General features: G+C 43.9%; 1 protein-coding gene across 3 annotated transcripts in view; it reads left to right on the top strand.

Annotated features, from left to right (window-relative positions):
* LOC137757685 (centriole and centriolar satellite protein OFD1-like) overlaps nucleotides 1-18,792 on the top strand; it is a 61,985-nt gene extending 43,193 nt beyond the window's left edge. For 2 of the 3 annotated variants that reach the window (XM_068534299.1, XM_068534298.1), the window contains 8 exons: nucleotides 2,356-2,961; nucleotides 3,445-3,565; nucleotides 4,710-4,810; nucleotides 13,759-13,878; nucleotides 16,696-16,853; nucleotides 17,611-17,769; nucleotides 18,300-18,367; nucleotides 18,665-18,792. In XM_068534299.1, coding sequence (XP_068390400.1) covers nucleotides 2,356-2,961; nucleotides 3,445-3,565; nucleotides 4,710-4,810; nucleotides 13,759-13,878; nucleotides 16,696-16,853; nucleotides 17,611-17,769; nucleotides 18,300-18,367; nucleotides 18,665-18,707 — 1,376 coding nt within the window. In that variant the 3' untranslated portion in view covers nucleotides 18,708-18,792. Of the gene's footprint in view, nucleotides 1-2,355; nucleotides 2,962-3,444; nucleotides 3,566-4,709; nucleotides 4,811-13,758; nucleotides 13,879-16,695; nucleotides 16,854-17,610; nucleotides 17,770-18,299; nucleotides 18,368-18,664 lie in introns of those variants that run through there. The other variant, XM_068534300.1, reaches the window with a different exon arrangement.
* Nucleotides 18,793-19,021: the final 229 nt, after the last annotated feature.

Raw genomic sequence — 19,021 nt, 5'->3', positions numbered from 1 at the left:
GCTGATAGCTTTATGGGGGTTCCCTTGTAATTAACTCCTCGTTTTTCTCTTGCTGCTGTTAGCGTCTTCTCTTTAACTTTTACCATTTTTATTATAATATGTCTTGCTATGGGTCTCTTTGGGTTTACGTTGCTTGGGACCCTCTGTGCTTCCTGCACCTGGATATCTGTTTACTTCTTGAGGTTTGAGAAGTTTTCAGCCGTAGTTTCTTCAAATACATTTTCGATCCCCTTTTCTCTTTCTTCCACTTCTGGGATCCCTATTATGCATAGATTGGCGTGCTTTATGTTGCCTCATAGTTCTCTTATATTGGTTTCATTGTTTGTTTGTTTGTTTTTTTCATTTTGCTTTCTGTCTGCTGTCCTGATTGGGTGATTTCCATTATTCTGTCTTGCAGATCACTTATTCGTTCTTCTGCATTATTTGTTTTGTTGTGGCCATGCTGCACAGCTTGCGGGATCTCAGTTTCCTGACCAGGGATTGAACCTGCACCCTCGGCAGTGAAAGCGCGGTGTCCTAACCGCTGCACCACCAGGGAATTGCCTGTTCTTTTGCATTCTGCATTCTGCTCTTCATTGCCTTTAGTTCGGTTTTCGTCTCGGCAAATGAGTTTTCTAATTCTTCTTGGTTCCCCTTCATAGTTTCTAGTTCCTTTTTACAGTACTCTGCATTTTTGTCGATATCCTTTCTTAATTCCTTCGGTGTTTTCCTTATCTCCTTTTTGAAATCGGTGTCTGTTAAACTGGAGAGGTCTGTTTCGTTGTCTGTTCTTTCAGGGGCATTTTCTTGGCCTTTCAGCTGGGAGCGGTTCCTCTGCTTCTTCATTTTGCTTATGCTTCTCTTATTCTGTGAGTTCAGGAGAGTCAGTGCTCTACTGTGGTCTCAGAGGGCTATTTATATGTGGCATCATCCCTGTGTAGCGTCTGTGGGTTTAATCTTGTTTTGGCACGAGAGCCGTTTTTAGTATGGATGCCTGTCTCCTCTTTTCCTCCGCGCGTGCTGCTCATTATCCCCTTGATAGAGGGGGCGTGCAGACGCGGCAGCTGCTGCCCAGTCCCGGAGTTCTCGGCAGCAGTGGGGTCTCGTGCACCCCTGGAGCAAGACAGTGGGAGCAGAGGCAGCCTTGCAACTGCTCCTGGAGCCTGGGAGGGCAGCGGTGGTGGCTTGCGACCACCCCTGGAGTCTGGGAGGGCAGCGGTGGTGGCAGCTGGAGACCGCTCCTGTAGCTCGTGTGGGTGGTGTCCTGCTGCCTTAGAGCATGCACAGCGAAGAAGGCTGCAGTGGCGGGTCCCACCCCTCCCCTCGCGCACCCCCCGCCCCCCCGAACAGTGGCGCCTGGCTTCCTCTGCATACACCCTCAGGTGTGCTTGCATCAGACTTGAGCCCCTCCAGGCTGTTTGCACGCAGCCCACCCCAGTCCTCTCCCCGGGTCTGATCTCCGAAGCGTGAGCTCCAGCACCCAGCCCCGGCCCACGCTGGCGGACGCGCATCTCAGGCTGGGGAGCACAGGGCGGTGGCACAGACCTTTTGTGCAGGTCTCTCTCCATCCTAGCCGCTGCAGACTGGTTGCTGCGTTCTCCTCCGAAGCTCTCTGTCTGTCCCGGCTGATCTCCACGCCGGGGAAGGGACTTGCTGGGGTGCAGGAACCTGGCCTCTTGCACAGCTCCCTCCCAGGGTGCAGGTCCTGTCCCGCTTCCTTTCTCACTTTCTTTTTTTTTTTCTTTTTTCTTTTGTCCTACCTGGTTGCATCGGAGATTTTCTTGCTCTTTCAGGTGTCTGAGGTCTTCTGCTAGCGTTCAGTAGATATCCTGTGAGAATCGTTCCACATGTAGATATATGTTTGATGTATTTGTGGGAGGAGGTGAACGTCATGTCCTGCTATTCCACCATCTTTTTTTTTTTTTTTTTTTTTAAATTAATTTATTTACTTATGGCTGTGTTGGGTCTTCGTTTCCGTGCGAGGGCTTTCTCCAGTTGCGGCGAGCGGGGGCCACTCTTCATCGCGGTGCGCGGGCCTCTCACCGTCGCGGCCTCTCTTGTTGCGGGGCGCAGGCTCCGGACGCGCAGGCTCAGTAATTGTGGCTCACGGGCCTAGCCGCTCCGCGGCATGTGGGATCTTCCCGGACCGGGGCTCGAACCCGTGTCCCCTGCCATTGGCAGGCGGATTCTCAACCACTGCGCCACCAGGGAAGCCCCTATTCCACCATCTTGATGGCTCCCTCCACAAACTGTTTAATGTGCCAGTTTGCCCTTACTACTTTGATTTTTTAGAAAAGAAATTCTCAATATATTTTAATTTGATCCTCCACCTTTTCCCTTCCTGTCTCACACTGTCTGTCTGTTTGTAACCCGTAGCTCTGGAGAACGAAGTGTACCGCAACACGAAGCAGTCTTTGTTAAATCACTCCGTCAGTGGGTTAATGAGTGGCAAGGAGGGACCTCGTGATGATGACATAAGCGGGGATTTCTTGAAAAATCCTCTGAGACAAGAGGAACTGATGGCAGGCCCAGTTATACCACAGATCCCCAGTTACCCAAATGCCAGCGTGGAGAGTAGTTCCCCCGATTCCGACCTTGAGTTCGTAGCCAATACCACGGCAAGGGTGAGAGAGCTGGAGCAAGAGGCCGAGCGCTTGGAGAAAGCTTTCCAAAACTACCATCGAAGGGTCAGTCGGTGCCCCGCCAAGAGCCCATCGGCAGCCAGGAGCCTGCCCTCCCCGCACCTGCTGAGAGCTCTCAAGAACGTTCCTGCACGTGCTCCTGAGAGGTGTGTTTTTGCAGAGGACAGAGTTGCCTCTCAGCAGCCTCTGTTGAATGCGCATAGAGGGGACGAGAGTGAGGTATCTGAGGTGCCGGGCAGCACAGCCTCAAGGTCACACAAGGACACGGCCTCCGGACGCCTCTCCTCCACTCCCCTCCCCAAAGCAAGGAGAAGCCTTGATAGTGAGATGTACCTGGAAGGTAAGCTACTGCCAGAGGGGTTGCGGGATGCTCTGGATGTGGGTGGGTTGGTCCTCATCGGCCCTCCCCTCTGAGTGAGAGCGCAGCCAGGACGGCAGCGGGTCGTGGGAGCCGGGCCCAGGAGAGCCCTGCCTTTGAACCGCGGGCTCCTGGGGAACCACGGCGTCTCCCCCGAGTCACAGTTGCTGTGGGAGGCCATGGGATAGAGCATCAAGTGCCAGCGTTTTGCTTGGCGCAGAAAGGTGTTCAGAGACTGACAGTGGCTTTTCCTTGGCTGCGGGTTAGTTTCATGTGTTTCCTTGTTACTGCTGCAGTTTCATTCAGGTGCCTGAATTGTCCGTTCTGTGGATCATTTACACATACTCCACTGTTTGCAAGGATGATAGAGTTCATTTTCAAAGCAATAGAACTCTTTAGAAACCGCACTGCTGTCTTCTCCACACAATCTGTAACATGCTCACCCTGGTTCCTCCTGCCTCGTAGGGCTGGGCCAGTCCCCCGCCGCTGTCCCCGGTCCCGACAGAACGCCGCAGCCTTCACCTGCCGAGTCCAGGCACAGCCTTTCCGTGCACTCGCTCTCCAGCCCTGCAGGGCCGAAGGCCGGGTATGTACCACCTTCTGCCCAGCCTCTGCCAACGCTGGTTGCTGCCTACGATCTCAGTCATGGCGTGTTTGGGTCTTTTAGGTGATATTAAAGACTGTGTGGCAGTATAGAATTTGCAGTCAGATTGTGAGACGTGTGATCTTTGAGAATCATCTGAATTACCTGGGGGAAAAAAAGACTCCTTTTAGCAAACGAGTAATGTTTACTCGTTTGCTAAACTTGATGTATAGAATATGTACTGTGGTATTAATAAGCATTTGCATAGTTCCATGACTGGACTGGGTTTATAAAGATAAAACAGACGTACAGACTGCAAAACCAAATAAATTGAGTGTAAACTTAAAATAGTTTCATACATCATTAAAAAGCCACAAATATTTAGGCATTTAAATATAAGCAAATAAGGTTCCACTTTGTAAATCATTGAAATAAATTTGAAAGTGGTATTGGGTCCTAGGATATGATGGCTGGAGCAGGATGCGGTGGGTGTGTTGAGAAGCTCGGGGGAGGGAGGGGCAGGCTGGCATTCGAGTCACGTGGGGGGACTCCCGCCTGGGCCCAGTCCCCGTGGCAGGAGATTCGGACTCCTTCATTCTGGGCTCAGGCCTAGGCATCTATGTGTTGATGCAGTTCTACTGTACAGAGTTGAAAACTGCCACATGTGCCCGTCCTGGTCCTCAAGTATGTAATAGTTTTTATATCACTCCTTCTGTGCTAAAGCCAAGAGGAGAGGCAGGGCACACGTGGGCCGAGGTAGGGCACCGTGGTGTGTTGCATCTTCAGCTGGCTCACGCTAAAGGTGTGCATAGCTTTTCAAAAACTTGTTTTCAAAATTTTTTTGTTCTTTAAAAAAAAAAAAATCCCTCCTAGGAACAGCCTTGTTATCATCTGTGAACAGTGGTAGTACCTACCTCACAGCATGAGGCAGTCTGGAGGAGTGACTGAGTTAAAGTGTATTAACTGGAATGACGCCTGGTGCGTGGAGAGCACCCAGTGCACCGTAGCTCTTATTCTCTATGAGTCCACGAAAAATTAATTTTCTAAAGCATTTTCTCGAGTCACAAAAGGCTTTTTCATCACCCTGTGCTCTTGTGTCTTACATTATTAAAGCTTCACATTCTTGAATTTTATTCTTCCCATCCAGTCTTTATCAAAGACAAACAGAACTTCAAGACAAAAGTGAATTTTCAAATCGGGACAAGCTAGCTTTTAAGGATCGTGAGGAATTTGAACCATCTTTTGAATGTAAGTTTAAATATTAATACTTGTTTTTGTAAGTTCAAAATGTAGACAGTTAGTTTTGGTAAAACATACCCCTTGTTATAAACAACAAAGCAGTTACAAATTAGGCCATTTTTATTTTGTGATAAAACCACACGTACAGATATATAGTGCCTCGTTTTTGTATCACAAAGATTTTCAGGTTCTGATTTCCATTTATTAAAAATTTCAAGATAACTAATTGCAAAGTCAGAGCTAAGCCCATAAATGAATCCTTAATTTATGAAGTTTAGGATTGCCTCAGATTTAAAATACCTATTTAAATAGATTTAAATGACTTCTTAATTTTGCTTTTTTTTCCTCTTTTATGGAATGTGAAAAAGTTATTTTTTTAAAAATTATACTGATTCCATCAATTGCCTCAGATTTAGAAAACCCTTTCTTAGAGAGTGGAGGTAAAAGAGTATTTAGCTTAAGAGTCTAGAAACTGGTGTCCTGACTTTGGCCCTGCCTTATACTGAAGCAGGAGGCTCTAAGGTAGAAGAGTCTAAGCTAAGGATGTAGAGTCAACCAGCTCTGAGGTTCTTTCTGGCTTGGCAAGTCTTGTGTTATTTTTGGTTATAGAAGCTTTATTCATGATAGCCAGAAACTTGAAACAACCCAGGTATCCTTCAATTAGTGAATGGTTAAACAAATGATGGCAAATCTATACCATGAACTACCACTCAGCAATTACATGAAACGGAGTATTGATACATGCAACAGTTTGCATGGATCTCCACGGAATTAGCTTAGTGAGAAAAATCAATCTGAAGATTACATACTGTAATAGCTTATATAACATTCTTTTTTTTAATTGAAGTACAGTTGATGTACAATATTATATGTTACCATGTACAATATAGTGGTTCACAATTTTTAGAGGTTATACTCCATTTACAGTTATGGAATATTGGCTCTATTCCCTGTGTTATATTGGGAAGTCTTTTTTTTTTTTTCTTATTGGAGTATAGTTGATTTGCAGTGTGGTGCTAATTTCTGCTGTACAGCAAAGTGACTCAGTTATACGCCTATATACATTTTTTTATATTCTTTTCCATCATAGTTTATCCCAGGAGATTGGATATAGTTCCCTGTGCATATAGTAGGACCTTGTTGTTTTATTCATTCTAAATGTCATAGTTTGCATCTACTAACCCCAGACTCCTAGTCCATCCCTCTCTCTCCCCCGTCTTCCCCTCGGCAGCCACAGGTCTGTTCTCTATGTCTGTGAGTCTGTTTCTGTTTCATAGATAGGTTCATTTGTGCCATATTTTACACTCTACGTTCAAGTGATATCCTATGGAATTTGTCTTTCTCTTTCTGACGTACTTCACTTAGTATGATAATCTCTAGTTCCATCTATGTTGCTGCAAATGGGATTATTTTGTTCTTTTTTATGGCTGAGTACTATTCCATTGTGTATATGCACGACATCTTCTTCATCCATTCATCTTTCAATGGACATTTAGGTTGTTTCCTTGTCTTGGCTATTGTGAGTAGTGCTGCTATGAACATAGGGGTGCATGTATCTTTCTGGCTTCGAGTTTTGTCTGGGTATATGCCCAGGAGTGGGATTGCTGGACCATATGGTAATTCTATTTTTAGCTTTCTAAGGAACTGCCATACTGTTTTCCATAGTGGCTGCAACAACTTACATTCCCACCAACAGTGTAGGAGAGTTGTTTTTCTCCACACCCTCTCCAGCATTTATTATTTGTAGACTTTTTAACGATGGCCATTCTGAGTGGTGTGAGATGGTACCTCATTGTAGTTTTGATTTGCATTTCTCTGATAATTAGTGATGTTGAGCATCTTTTCTTTTTTTATAAATTATCCCAATATTTGATTCATTAAAATTTGATTCATTAAAATTATAATTTACAAAATACTTCGATTTACATATTATTTGGTCTACCTGGTTCTAACCTTACTCTACTAAAATATGTTCTCAGCAAAATAGAGTGTTAAAACAGTCAAATAATGATATATCACTCCTCTGCTCAAAACCTTGTACTGGCTTCTCAAGTATCCCACTCAGATGAAAAGTCCAGGTCCTTACGCTGAGGTTAACAGTTCTCTCTGTGGTATTCACTCTCCCTGCAAATCTTCCCTTTTTGCCTATAAAGGGGTCTCAAGTTATCACCATTAGTATTACCCATTCAGTTCAGGGCCATTAAAACCAATTAAGTCATGGGACTTCCCTGGCGGTCCAGTGGTTAAGAGTCTGTGCTTCCAATGCAGGGGGCACAGGTTCCATCCCTGGTTGGGGAACTAAGAATCCCACTTGCTGTGGCCAAAATAAATAAATAAATAAAACCAATTAAGTCAGGTGATCTGGAACATGCACTCTGGCCCTCTTGATCTAGTTCCCTTTACTTCTCAGATCTCAGCTTACTCTCCTGGCTCATTCAGTTTAGGCACCTGGGCTTCCTTGCTCTTTTCCCAACACTGTACCCTTTTTATATATTGTCACATTCAATTTGCTAAAGTTTTGTTAAGAATTTTTGCATCTAGAGCATCTTTTCTTTACTGGCCATGTGTATGTCTTTTTTTGAGAAATGTCTATTAAGGTCTTCAGCCCATTTTTCGATTGTGTTGTTTGTTCTTTTCTTGTCGAGTTGTATGAGCTGTTTGTATATTTTGGAGATTAAGCCCTTGTTAGTCGCATCACTTGCAAATATTTTCTCCCATTCTGAGGGTTGTCTTTTTGTCTTGTTTATGATTTCCTTTGATGTGCAGAAGCTTATAAGTTTGATTAGGTCCCATTTGTTTATTTTTGTTTTTATTTCTGTTGCCTTGGGAGACTGACCTAAAAAATATTGTTACGATTTATGTCAGAAAATGTTTTCCCTAGGATTTTTCCTAGGATTTTTATGGTGTCATGTCTTATGTTTAAATCTTTAACCCATTTTGAGTTTATTTTTGTGTATGGTGAGATGGTGTGTTCTAAATTCATTAATTTACATGCAGCTGTCCAACTTTCCCAACGCCACTTGCTGAAGAGACTGTCTTTTTCCCATTGTATATTCTTTCCTTCTTTGTCGAAGATTGACCGTAAGTGTATGGGTTTGTTTCTGGGCTGTGTTCTGTTTCATTGATCCATATGTCTGTTTTGTGCCAGTACTATGCTGTTTTGATTACTGTAGCTTTGTAGTATTGTCTGAAGTCTGGGAGGGTAATGCCCCTGCCTTGTTTTTTTGCCTCAGGATTGCTTTGGCAATTCTGGGTCTTTTATGGTTCAGTATAAATTTGAGGATTATTTGTTCTAGTTCTGTGAAAAATGTTATGGGTCATTTGATAGGGATCACATTAAATCTGTAGGTTGCTTTGGTTAATATGGCCATTTTAACAACACTCTTCCAATCCAAGAGCATGGGATATCTTTCTATTTCTTTGAATCCTCTTTAATTTCCTTATTTATGTTTTGTAGTTCTCAGTGTATAAGTCTTTCACCTCCTTGGTCATGTTTATTCCTCGGTGTTTTTGTTTTTTGGATTCTGGTGCAATTTTAAAAGGTATTTTTTTTTACATTCCCATTCTGTTATTTCATTGTTAGTGTAAAGAAATGCAACAGATTTCCAAATGTTAATCTTGTATCCTGCTACTTAGCTGAATTCATTTATTAGATCTAGTAGTTTTTGTGTGGAGTCCTTAGGGTGTTCTATATATTGAATATAGTGTCATGTCATCTGCATATAGTGACCATTGTACCTCTTCGCTTCCAATTTGGATATCTTTTATTTCTTTGTCTTGTATGATTGCTGTGGCTAGGACTTTCAGTACTATGTTGAATAGAAGGGGTGAGATTGGGCATCCTTGAGTTGTTCCAGATTTTAGCAGGAAGGTTTTCAGCTTTTCACTGTTGAGTATTACATTGGCTGTGGGTTTGTCATAAATAGCTTTTATTATGTTGAGGCACGCTCCCTCTATACCCACTTTGGTGAGAGTTTTTATCATGAATGGATGTTGAATTTTGTCAGATGCTTTTTCTGCATCTATTGAGATGACCATGTGGTTTTTGTCTTTTCTTTTGTTTATGTGGTGTATCACATTGATTGATTTGCGTATGTTGAACCATCCTTGTGAAGTTGGGATGAATCCCACTTGGTCGTGGTGTATGATCTTTTTTATGTGTTGCTGGATTCGGTTTGCTAATAGTTTGTTGAGGACTTTTGCATCTGCATGCATCAAAGATATTTTCCTTTTTGTTGGTGTCTTTGTCTGGTTTAGGTGTCAGGGTGATGGTGGCTTCATAGAATGTCTTTGGGTGTGTTCCCTCCTCAAGTTTTTGGAAGAGTTTGAGAAGGATCAATATAAGGTCTTCTTTGTATGTTTGGTAGATTTGCATGTGAAGCCATCTGGTCCTGGACTTACGTTTGTAGGAAGTTTTTTGACTACGGATTTCACTTCTAGTGATCGGTCTGTTCAAATGATTTATTGCTTCTTGATTCCATTTTGGTGGGCTGCATGTTTCTATAAAGTTGTCTGTTTCTTCTACGTTGTTGTATTTGTTGGCATATAATGTTCATAGTGTTGTCTTACGTATTTCTGAGGTATCAGTTGAGATTTCTCCTTTTTCATTTTTTTATTTTGTTTATTTGGATTCTCTCTCTTCTCTTCTTGGTGAGCCTGGCCAAAGGTTTGTTAATTTTGTTTACCCTTTCAAAGAACCAGCTCTTGTTTTTACTGATTTTTTTCTATTGTTTTTTAAATCTCTATTTTATTCATTTCCTCCCTGATCTTTATTATTTCCTTCCTTCTGCTGACTTTCAGTTTTGTTTGTTCTTTTTCTAATTCTTTTAGGTGGTATATTAGGTTATTTGAGATTTCTTTTTGTTTTTTGAGGAAAGCCTGTATCTCTATGAACTTCCTTCCAAGAACTGCTTTTGCTATGTCCCATAGATTTTGTATGGTTGTGTTTTCATTGCCATTTGTCTCAAGGTATTTTTGAATTTTTCTTTTTAAAAAAAAATATTCGTTTATTAATTTATTTGGTTGCTCCAAGTCTTGGTTGCAGCACGTGACATCTTTGTTGCCGCATGTGGGATCTTCGTTGCAGCATGTGGGATCTTTAGTTGCGGCATGTGGGATCTAGTTCCCTGACCAGGGATCGAACCCAGGCCCCCTGCATTGGGCATGCAGAGTCATAACCACTGGACCACCAGGGAAGTCCCTAATTTTCTTTTTGATTTCCTCGTTGGCCCATTGGTTTTTTAGTAACATGTTGTTTAGTCTCTGTGTCATCGTTTTTTTCTCATTTCTTTTTCTGTGCTTGATTTCTAGTTTCATGCTGTTGTGGTCAGAGAAGATGCTTGAAATAATTTCTGTATGCTTAAATTTGTTGAGGTTAGTTTCGTGCCCTAGTATGTGGTCAATCTTAGAGAATGGTCCATGTGCACTTGAAAAGAATTCATATTCTGTTCTTTTTCTTGGATGTAATGTCCTGAAAATATCAATTAATTCTAACTTTTCTACTGTATTATTTAGGACCTCTGTTGCCTTACTGATCTTGTCTAGAAGATCTGTCCATTGATGTTAGTGTGTGTTAAAATCTCCTGCTACTATTGTATTCCCGTCAGTTTCTCCCTTTATGTCTGTTAGTATTTGTTTTATGTATTTGGGTGCTCCTATATTACGTGCACGTATGTTGATGCGTGTAAAAGCCTCTTCTTGTATTGATCCTTTTACCATTATATAGTGTCCTTCTTTATATTTCTTTATGACCATTGTTTTAAAGTCTATTTTGTCTGTTATGAGTATTGCAATTGCTGCTTTCTTGTCATTTCCGTTTGCATGATATCTTTTTCCATCCTCTCACTTTCCATCTATGTGTGTTCTTTGCCCTAAGATGGGTCTCTTGTAGGCAGAATATTGTAGGCTCTTGTCTTTTAATCCAGTCTGCTACTCTGTTGTTTTTTTTAAATTAATTAATTAATTAATTTGGTAGTGCTGGGTCTTAGTTGCAGCACATTGGCTCCTTAGTTGCAGCAGGTGGGCTTCTTAGTTGCAGCATGCATGTGGGATCTAGTTCCCTGACCAGGGATTGAACCCAAGCCCCCTGCATGGGGAGCACGGAGTCTTAACCACTGTACCACCAGGGAAGTCCTTCTATGTCTTTTTATTGGAGCATTCAGTCCATTGACATTTAAGGTAATTATTGATACATATGTATTTATTGCCATTTTAAATCTTGTTTTCCAGTTGATTCTATGTTTCTCCTCTGTTCCTTTCTTTTTGTGGTTTGAAGATTTCCTTTTATTTTATGCTTGTGTTTTGTTTCTGGTTTTTGTGAATCTATTGTATGTTTTTGACTTGCAGTTGCCCTGTTTTTCAAGTATGTGAACCCCTTCCTGTATCTGCTTGTTTTAGACTGATAGTCATATAGGCCCAAACACATTCTTTAAAAAAAGTCTACATTTTCTTACTTTCCTTCCCCACCTTTTATGGTTTTGATGTCCTTTTTCTTAACGTCTTCATGTTTATCCTTTTGCTGTTCCTTGTTTTATTGTCACTTTCACAAATTGGGTTTTGTTTTTTTCTTTTTAATCTATATACTGGCTAATTTAAGTGATTTACTTTCAATAGTGATTTCCTCTTTCCTCTATCTTTTTTTTTTTTTTTTTCTGTTTAGAGAAGACCTTTCAATATTTCTTTTCAGGTAGGTTAGTATTGCTGTTTTCTTTTCATTTTTGCTTGTCTGAGAAATTCTTTATTTCTCCTCCTCTTCTAAATGATAATCTTGCTGGGTAGAGCATTCTAGGTTGCAGATTTTCCCATTTCAAGACTTTGAATATATTTTGCCACTCATTTCTGGCCTGCAGCGTTTCTTTAGAAAAATCAGTTGATAGCCTTATGGGAGCCTTTTAATTAACTCTTTGTTTTTCTTTTGCTGCCTTTAGAATCCTCTCTTTAACTTTTGCCATGTTTATTATAATATGTCTTGGTATAGGTCTCTTTGGGTGTACCTTGTTTGGGACTCTCTGTGCTTCCTGTATCTGGATATCTGTTTCTTTAGGTTTGGCAAGTTTCCCACCATAGTTTCTTCAAATACATTTTCTGTCCCCTTTTTCTTCTCCTTCTGGAATCCCCATTATGGGTAGATTGACCTGCTTTATATTATCCCATTGGTCTCTTACATTGCTTTCTCTTTTTTTTTTTTTGGTTTTCTTTCTGCTGTTTTGATTGTGTAATTTCAATTATTCTGTCTTCCAGATCACTTATTGTTTCTTCTGCATTATTCATTCTGGTATTCATTGCTTTTAGCTCACCTTTAGTCTTGACAAATGAATTTTCTAATTTTTCTTAGCTCCTGCTTATAGTTTCTAGTTCCTTTTTATAGTTATCCACATTTCTGTTGATAGCCTTTCTTAATTCCTTCAGTATTTTCTTTTCTTTTTTTTTCTTTTTTAACTCAGTGTCTGTTAGACTGAAGAGGTCTGTTTCATTGTTTGTTCTTTCAGGGGAATTCTCTTGGTCTTTTTATCTGGGAGTGGTCCCTCTGCTTCTGCATTTTACTTATATTTCTCTTACTCTGAATTTAGGAGAAACAATTATCATCTACTGTGGTCTTGGAGTGCTATTTATATGCAAAAGCGTCCCTGCGTAGCTTGTGTGAGTTTAGTATTTTTTTTTGCGTGAGGGCTGTTTTTGGTTTGGATGCTTACCGTCTCTTTCCTCAGTGTGTGCTGGTTGTTATCCCTGTGATAGGGGTGTGCAGGTGTGCGGCCCATGCATCCTACCACGAGGGCAGGGGCAGTGGTTGGTGCCCGGTTGTGGGATCCTTGGCAGTGGCAGCGGTTGCACCTGCCCCCAGAGCTTGTGTAAGCGGTGCCCTGCCACCTGAGAGTGCGCATGGAGAGAGAAGCTCCTATGGTGGTCCCGCTCCTCTCCTTGCACGTCCCCCAACAACGGCGCCTTGCCTATCTGTCCGTCCCAGGCTTCTTCCCGTACTCCCTCAGTTGTGGCACACCACACCATAGCGCCCTCAGGCTGTCTCCCCGGTTCTGACCTCTGAAGCCTGAACCTCAGCACCTAGCCCCAACCCGCCCCAGCAGGGTGAGGGGTGCCGGGTGGCGGCACCAACCATCTGTGCAGGTCTCTGTCTGTTTTGCCCTCTGCAGCCTGGTTGCTGCGCTCTCCTCCAAGTCTTCGAAGCTCCCCCTCTTTGCCAGCTGATCTCCCCACCAGTGAGGGGACTTGCCAGGGTGCGGAAACCTTTCCTTTTTCGCAGCTCCTTCCCGCGGGTGCAGGTCCTGTCCCGATTCTTTTCTCTCTTTTTCTCTTTTTTTTTTTTTCTTTATTATTTTATCCTACCCACTCACCTGGCGTTTTCCTCACCCTTTTGGAAGTCTGAGGTCCTCTGCCAGTGTTCAGTCGATGTTTTGTGAGAATCGTTCCACGTGTAGATGTATTTTTGATGTATTAGTGGGAGAAGGTGAGCTCCATGTCCTCCTCCTCCACCATCTGGATCCGATCCCCCAGGAAGTCTTTATATTTGTATATTAACCTATTGTCTGCCTTGTGAGCTTCATCCTCAAGTCTGAGTGTATAGTATTTTGAACAGGTAAACGAAAGGGCTTAGTATGTTTTACCAGATCTTTGTAACCAACTTCATTAACTTTGTTAAATCATTGATATTTAAATAGAATTCAAATGATTATCTGCCAAGCCAGGTGAATTCTTCTGTCACTGGATTGATTTTCCTACTGGGTAACAAATTGAATTTGTAAATGAATCTCCTAAGAATGCTTTGAGAAACAAGATACATTGGCAAGTGGCTAGGATGACTTCCTAGAATCCTGTAAGGAAAGAGCTGTCCCAGTTGCTCTGTCTGAAACTTAAGTGCTCAGCAAGGAGTTATCCCCACCCTCCCTTCTCTTGCTGCTGCTGCTGTTAAGGACTCATGGGAGACTCGTTTGCACCTCATGTAGATGCAGGGAACGTGCCGAGGCAGTTTGAGATGGACGGCCTCCATCCTGCTGGCAACATGCCTCATGTGGAAGGTGCTGCAGCCCCTGTGCCTGCCAGACCTGTCTCCTATCAGTACCCAAGTAAGTTTTTCTTTAACTAATGGGATATGTTAATAATAATATTTAATATTATTTTTCTTTCTGTCTCTTTGCTTCCTTCATGCCTTAAAAATTAGGAAAGTTAACCCTTTATATTTCAATCTTCAGAAAAGCTGATGATATTGGAGGAAAAGTGATCATCAGACTTCACTTGTCTGGCCCACTTTGTCTCTCCCCTTCCCTTCTCCAGACTCCCCCCTTCCCTTACCAGCATGTGGAGGGGGGAGATGGGAGCTTTGGTTCGGGGCTTGGCCAATATAGCCAGATCCTTTTCTCCTTGGACCAAAGTGCTGAAGCCTTATACTGGCAATTCCTCAAGTAAAACCACCTACTAGTCGTTTGCAAAAGTTGGGAGAACATCATCCCCCAAACCTATGTAAAGCCTCTTGTAAGCAGTTTGTTTGAAGTCACAGTACTCAGGAATATGTGAGTTGCTGACAGAAGCAAGAGATTTTTTGAGAGGGTTGATTTTGCTGATTCCAGCGTAAATCATTCTAGAAAGCACTCTTTGAGGGCAACTTGATCAAGAGCTTTTTCTGTGCTGGGCACTTTCATGGGGACTGGGAATTCAGCAGTGAACCAGCCCAAGTCCCTGCTTCACCGAGCTTCTAGTGGAAGGGTGGGACGGTCAGCAAGCCATCACCAAGGACCTCCAGTCAGATGGGTACTGAGTAGGGATGGTGGCCACCCGAGAGCGAACCTGATGGACAGCCGTCTGGCAGAGATGGGAATAAAAATAATAGAATAAGGGAAACCAACTGAGTAGACAGGCGTTCTGCCTCTGAGATGGAATGGAGATTATAATAATGGCTTTTAAAATGATTATTAAGTAGTGTGGCTACATTTTGATCATTGAGAAATTCTCTGCTGTTCATTTCACCTCTGCATCTGGGCCCGAAGAGAAATGAAAAGGCTGAAACTTGGTATCTTTGAGGTGCCCAGTGGAAAAGCTTCCTTTTTTTTTTTCACTCTTATGTCCAAAGAGGTTTTTGTCCAAGAGGTTTTTGTCTGCCACTCTGCAGCCACAAAGTATACCCCACGTCCAGGAAAGAGCCCTTTTTTCTTCCTTCTTTAACTTTTTGAATTAACACCAAACAGCATTCCTATCTGAGATCACTTTTCCATGTGAGAAAGTGACACCATTTGGGAGCGGCCCTTCTCCCTCAGCAAGGAGGCAGAAGAGTGCGTTTCTGCCTGTGGAAATGACCAGCTGCCGCCTCTGGTGTTCAAGTTCATGGTCAGGGTCAAGGGACAGAGAAGACTGTTACCTCTCTCCTATTAGGAAAGCTAGCTCAGTTCTGTTGGTGATGTAGAACAGGGCATGGCAAAGAGGTTCAAAGTCCTCTGGTGAGTCTCCGAGTTTGTCTGTTTCTCAGCATTGTTTAGGGGGGAAGAAATGAGGTTGCAGGCCAGAGCTGGAGGAGAAGGGTCAGCGTAGTCATCAGCGGGATTGGCATGTAATGAAACCTGTGAGGCGCAGGGACTTGTGCTCCGGGCTCTAGGGAGTCGACAGATAATTAAAGCATGGGCCTCACCTGGAAGGAATAGAAGTAGTAAAAAGATACACAGGGTTTTGGACGAGGCGGGCACAAAATACCGTGTGAATATGGTGCTGGAGAGGCTCCCTGTCCCTGTGGGGACACGTAGGTGCGCTTGGGCTGGGGCTCGCGGGGTAGGTAGGGTTTTGTGGGAGAGGTGGCGGGGGAGGGAGCGCGTCGGGTCGGGGAGCCCACGGACACGAGGGTGGGAGCAGGTAAGAGCAGCTGGAGTCGGGGGTCGGTGAGTGTGCTGGTGCAGGTTTAGGGTGTTTCAGGTGCAGGCGTGGTGGTGATGGGGGGGAAGTCAGTGCAGAAAGAAAAAGGCAGGGTGTCGGGGCCCAGGCTGCCATGGATGTGGACCCTGCCGGAGCAGAAACGGCGCACAGCAAATCCTGGCCTTCAGGGAGTGACTGGTGCTAACGAAGCGGGGTGGCTTGAAGGCCGAGCGACTGGTGTCAGGGAGAGCGTAGACTCCGGTATTGGAGCTGTGCAGGAGATGATGGTCAGGACCCTCGCTGCAGCAGCGGAAGCAGGAGGCAGAAGCCGTAAGCCCTGGTGGCCGTGTGGACAGAGCGTAGAAAGAGCACAGTGAAAGGGACAGGAATGCAGATGGCAGGGCAGTGCCCCGCCAACAGCATGGATGTGAGGCCTGGGCGAGAGGTCAGGATGAGAGAAAACGTGTGGGCATGATCAGGACGGAGGTGGGAACCAAAACCCCAGGGAGGGGTCAGCCCGGAGGAAGTGGGGTGACGGCAAGGTGGCCCGAGCAGGGAAGCGGGGAGGGTGGTGGTTTTGTCGTGCTCCGGGCCCAAGAGACTCGAGTGCCTCTGTGGGAGTGAGTGGCGGGTGGGGAGCAACAAAAGTGCTGTGGAAATAAATGGGGACGAATGTCTGCATCAGAATCCTAAGGATGGGTCGGGCTTGGAAACCAATGCAGAGGCAGAAATGCAGGGCTCACCTTGGCAAGGATGGAGGAGGGAGGAGATGGGGGCGGAGGGGAGGACAGTGGATGTCGTGGTGCTGAGGATGACCTGGGCTCATCTCAGTGAGGTGAGAGGTGGGCGGGGCTTGCTGCCGGGAGTGGGTCTGGAGCCTCGAAGGCCATAAGGGGGGAGCAGTTGCTCAAAGCAGGTGCACAGAGGCGGCCGAGAATCACGCGGTCTCCCTGGGGCTTGGCAATGCCCCTGCCAAAGCCGATCCTGCGTTTGTTTGAAAAATCTGCTGCTGGAAGCTGTTGATTCTTTATTTTCTGTCCCGTTAGGTGTAGATCAGAAACCACTTGGGGAACAGGAGGAAGGAGAAACAATATGGGAACAACAAGCAAAGGAACGAAGTCAGGGAGAAGAGCAGAGGCAGAGCGGGTGGCAAGAAGCTCTGGAAAGGGAACGGCAAGAAGTAGAAAAGCTGGACCAGGAAAGGGTGAGGATGCCCAGTGAGTTCTCTGTCCTAGCTGCTTCGTGGCCCCCCTGTAGCAAGTGCCCTGCTATCGGGAGGGTGAGTCCTTCGTGTGTCCTGAAGTCCTAGGAGTGGCAGAGAAGTGAACAAGCCACTGGTGGCCTCCGACCCTCTTCTTTGCTGGAGAGCACTGAGGACGGCTGCAGGGCATGCAGGCCTCGTGCCTTTCCTGGTCCAGGGTAGCATGGCCAGCCCCATTCACATGCATCCTCATCTGGTCCTGAAAACAGGCTCGTAAACGAGGAGGACCTTGTTTTGCTGTTGATCTTCTCGTTGTAAATGAGGTTGAAAGGAGAGACTCCCAGGGTTGGCTAGCTGGGACTCAGGGAACCCCGGGGAGGTGGCTTCCGGGGCGCCCCTGCCCTCCGCCTTTGGTGCTCTTCTGACCCTGATTCTGGTCCCAGATGGATGACTCGGACCACTTCGCCTGCCTGCTGAGGCTTATGTGAATTAATCTTCCATGTGGAAGGTCCTTGGCCTCCTGGTTAATCTGGGCTACAGCATGGGACAGTTGAGGCAGATTAATCCCTTCCTTCATTGAGATGATAAGTTTTTGTCCCCCTTTGATAGTAGCAATGACTTCAAGTAAAAAAAGAAACAGTTCTCTGGCATGCAGGTTGTACTTAAAGGGTCAGGATTATATTACTGTGCATTTTTCAACCCTTAGAAGTTTTAAAAGATGTCATTGTATATTTCTTATTTTGGTCCTCACCTATTTCAGAGGCTAATTGAAGAGTCATTGAAGATGGAAATGGAAAAAGAATTCGAAATGAGCATTCAGGAAACGAAAGACAAATCTAAATCTGTCTGTAGTGAAAATCCTTTAGAGAAGTACATGAAGATCCTCCAACAGGGTCAAGACCAGGACACCACAGATAAGGTGCCTATGCTGTGGACGGGTGTCTGTGGGTGCGGGTGCCGAGGGTTTCTGTGGTTTACTTGAAACCTGGGGGATAAGGATCTGCCTTCTCCACTGGGGACAAAGGTAAAAGCATAGAAAGTCCAGAGTTCACATTGGAGCCTCAGTACGCTCCTGACAAAATGTCATCCCTTTGGCTTGGGTAGAAGATTGAAGAGATTTTGATTTGTCAAAGTTTGTGAAAGTTAGGATGTCTCATTATTTTAAGAACAAGAAATAAATGTAATGAAAGCCCTATGAACGAATACTGAACACATTAGTCCTAAGACAGTAATATTTTATGTAAGTCTAAAGTACTATGGGTGTTGAGAATGCCTCCCAGGTAGTTTATTCTGATGTGCTTGCTAAATGTCATGTTTAAAATTACTTCTTTTTTAGACTCTTAAATTACATATATATTTCAAAAATAGTTCTTAGAGAAGTCATAATGTGTTGAATAAAATGAATCCACATCTAATTGCAAAATTCTTCTCCCCACTCCTTTGTGTCAGAGTTCAAAAAAGGTGGTCATAGAGGGCTCACAAGTGGACACACTGCCATCTAGTGACAAAGATGAAAGGTATGGCGTCCCCTACGTTGTGTTCTTGTGCAAACCATTATCCTATTGCTGCTTTTGTCAGCCAGGGAAAGGTTCAGATATTTGAGTCTGCCTTTAAGAAACTGAATCAGTCAAAATGACTGACTTCAAAAAAAAAAAAATCTATTGCATTTTGTAACCTGTGAAATTGCTACTGATGCAGATCGTAAGCAAGGGCAGAAACCCCACAGGGAAGGAAAGAGAGCATGACAGAGATCCCTGAATAAATGTAACAAGAATTTAACAAATTTTTAAATTTTTTGTCTTTCCCTAATTTAGTTGGACAGGCTTTTCTCACGAGGAACCAGATGACACTTGGTAACCGTGTTTTTGCTGCGCAGCATCTTACTCAGATATCGTAACTAAAGGCCTATGATTTCTCTGTGATAATATAAAATTCTCAATAAAAAATCATGTGTGATCCAGTGTGATTTTTTTTCATAATTCTATTTGGTACTGTAGTGTATAAATGAAAAATAAGCTAGTTAAGTGACATCTCTGTGGGGGGGGTGGTGGGATGAATTGGGAGATTGGGATTGACATATACACACTAATATGTGTAAAATAGATAACTAATAAGACTCTGCTGTATAAAAAATAAAATACATTCAAAAACAAAAAGGGACACCTCTTTAT

This window comes from Eschrichtius robustus (genome assembly GCF_028021215.1).
Source record: "Eschrichtius robustus isolate mEscRob2 chromosome Y unlocalized genomic scaffold, mEscRob2.pri SUPER_Y_unloc_3, whole genome shotgun sequence".
NCBI lineage: Eukaryota > Metazoa > Chordata > Mammalia > Artiodactyla > Eschrichtiidae > Eschrichtius > Eschrichtius robustus.
This window is presented reverse-complemented; position numbering and strand designations above follow the sequence as displayed.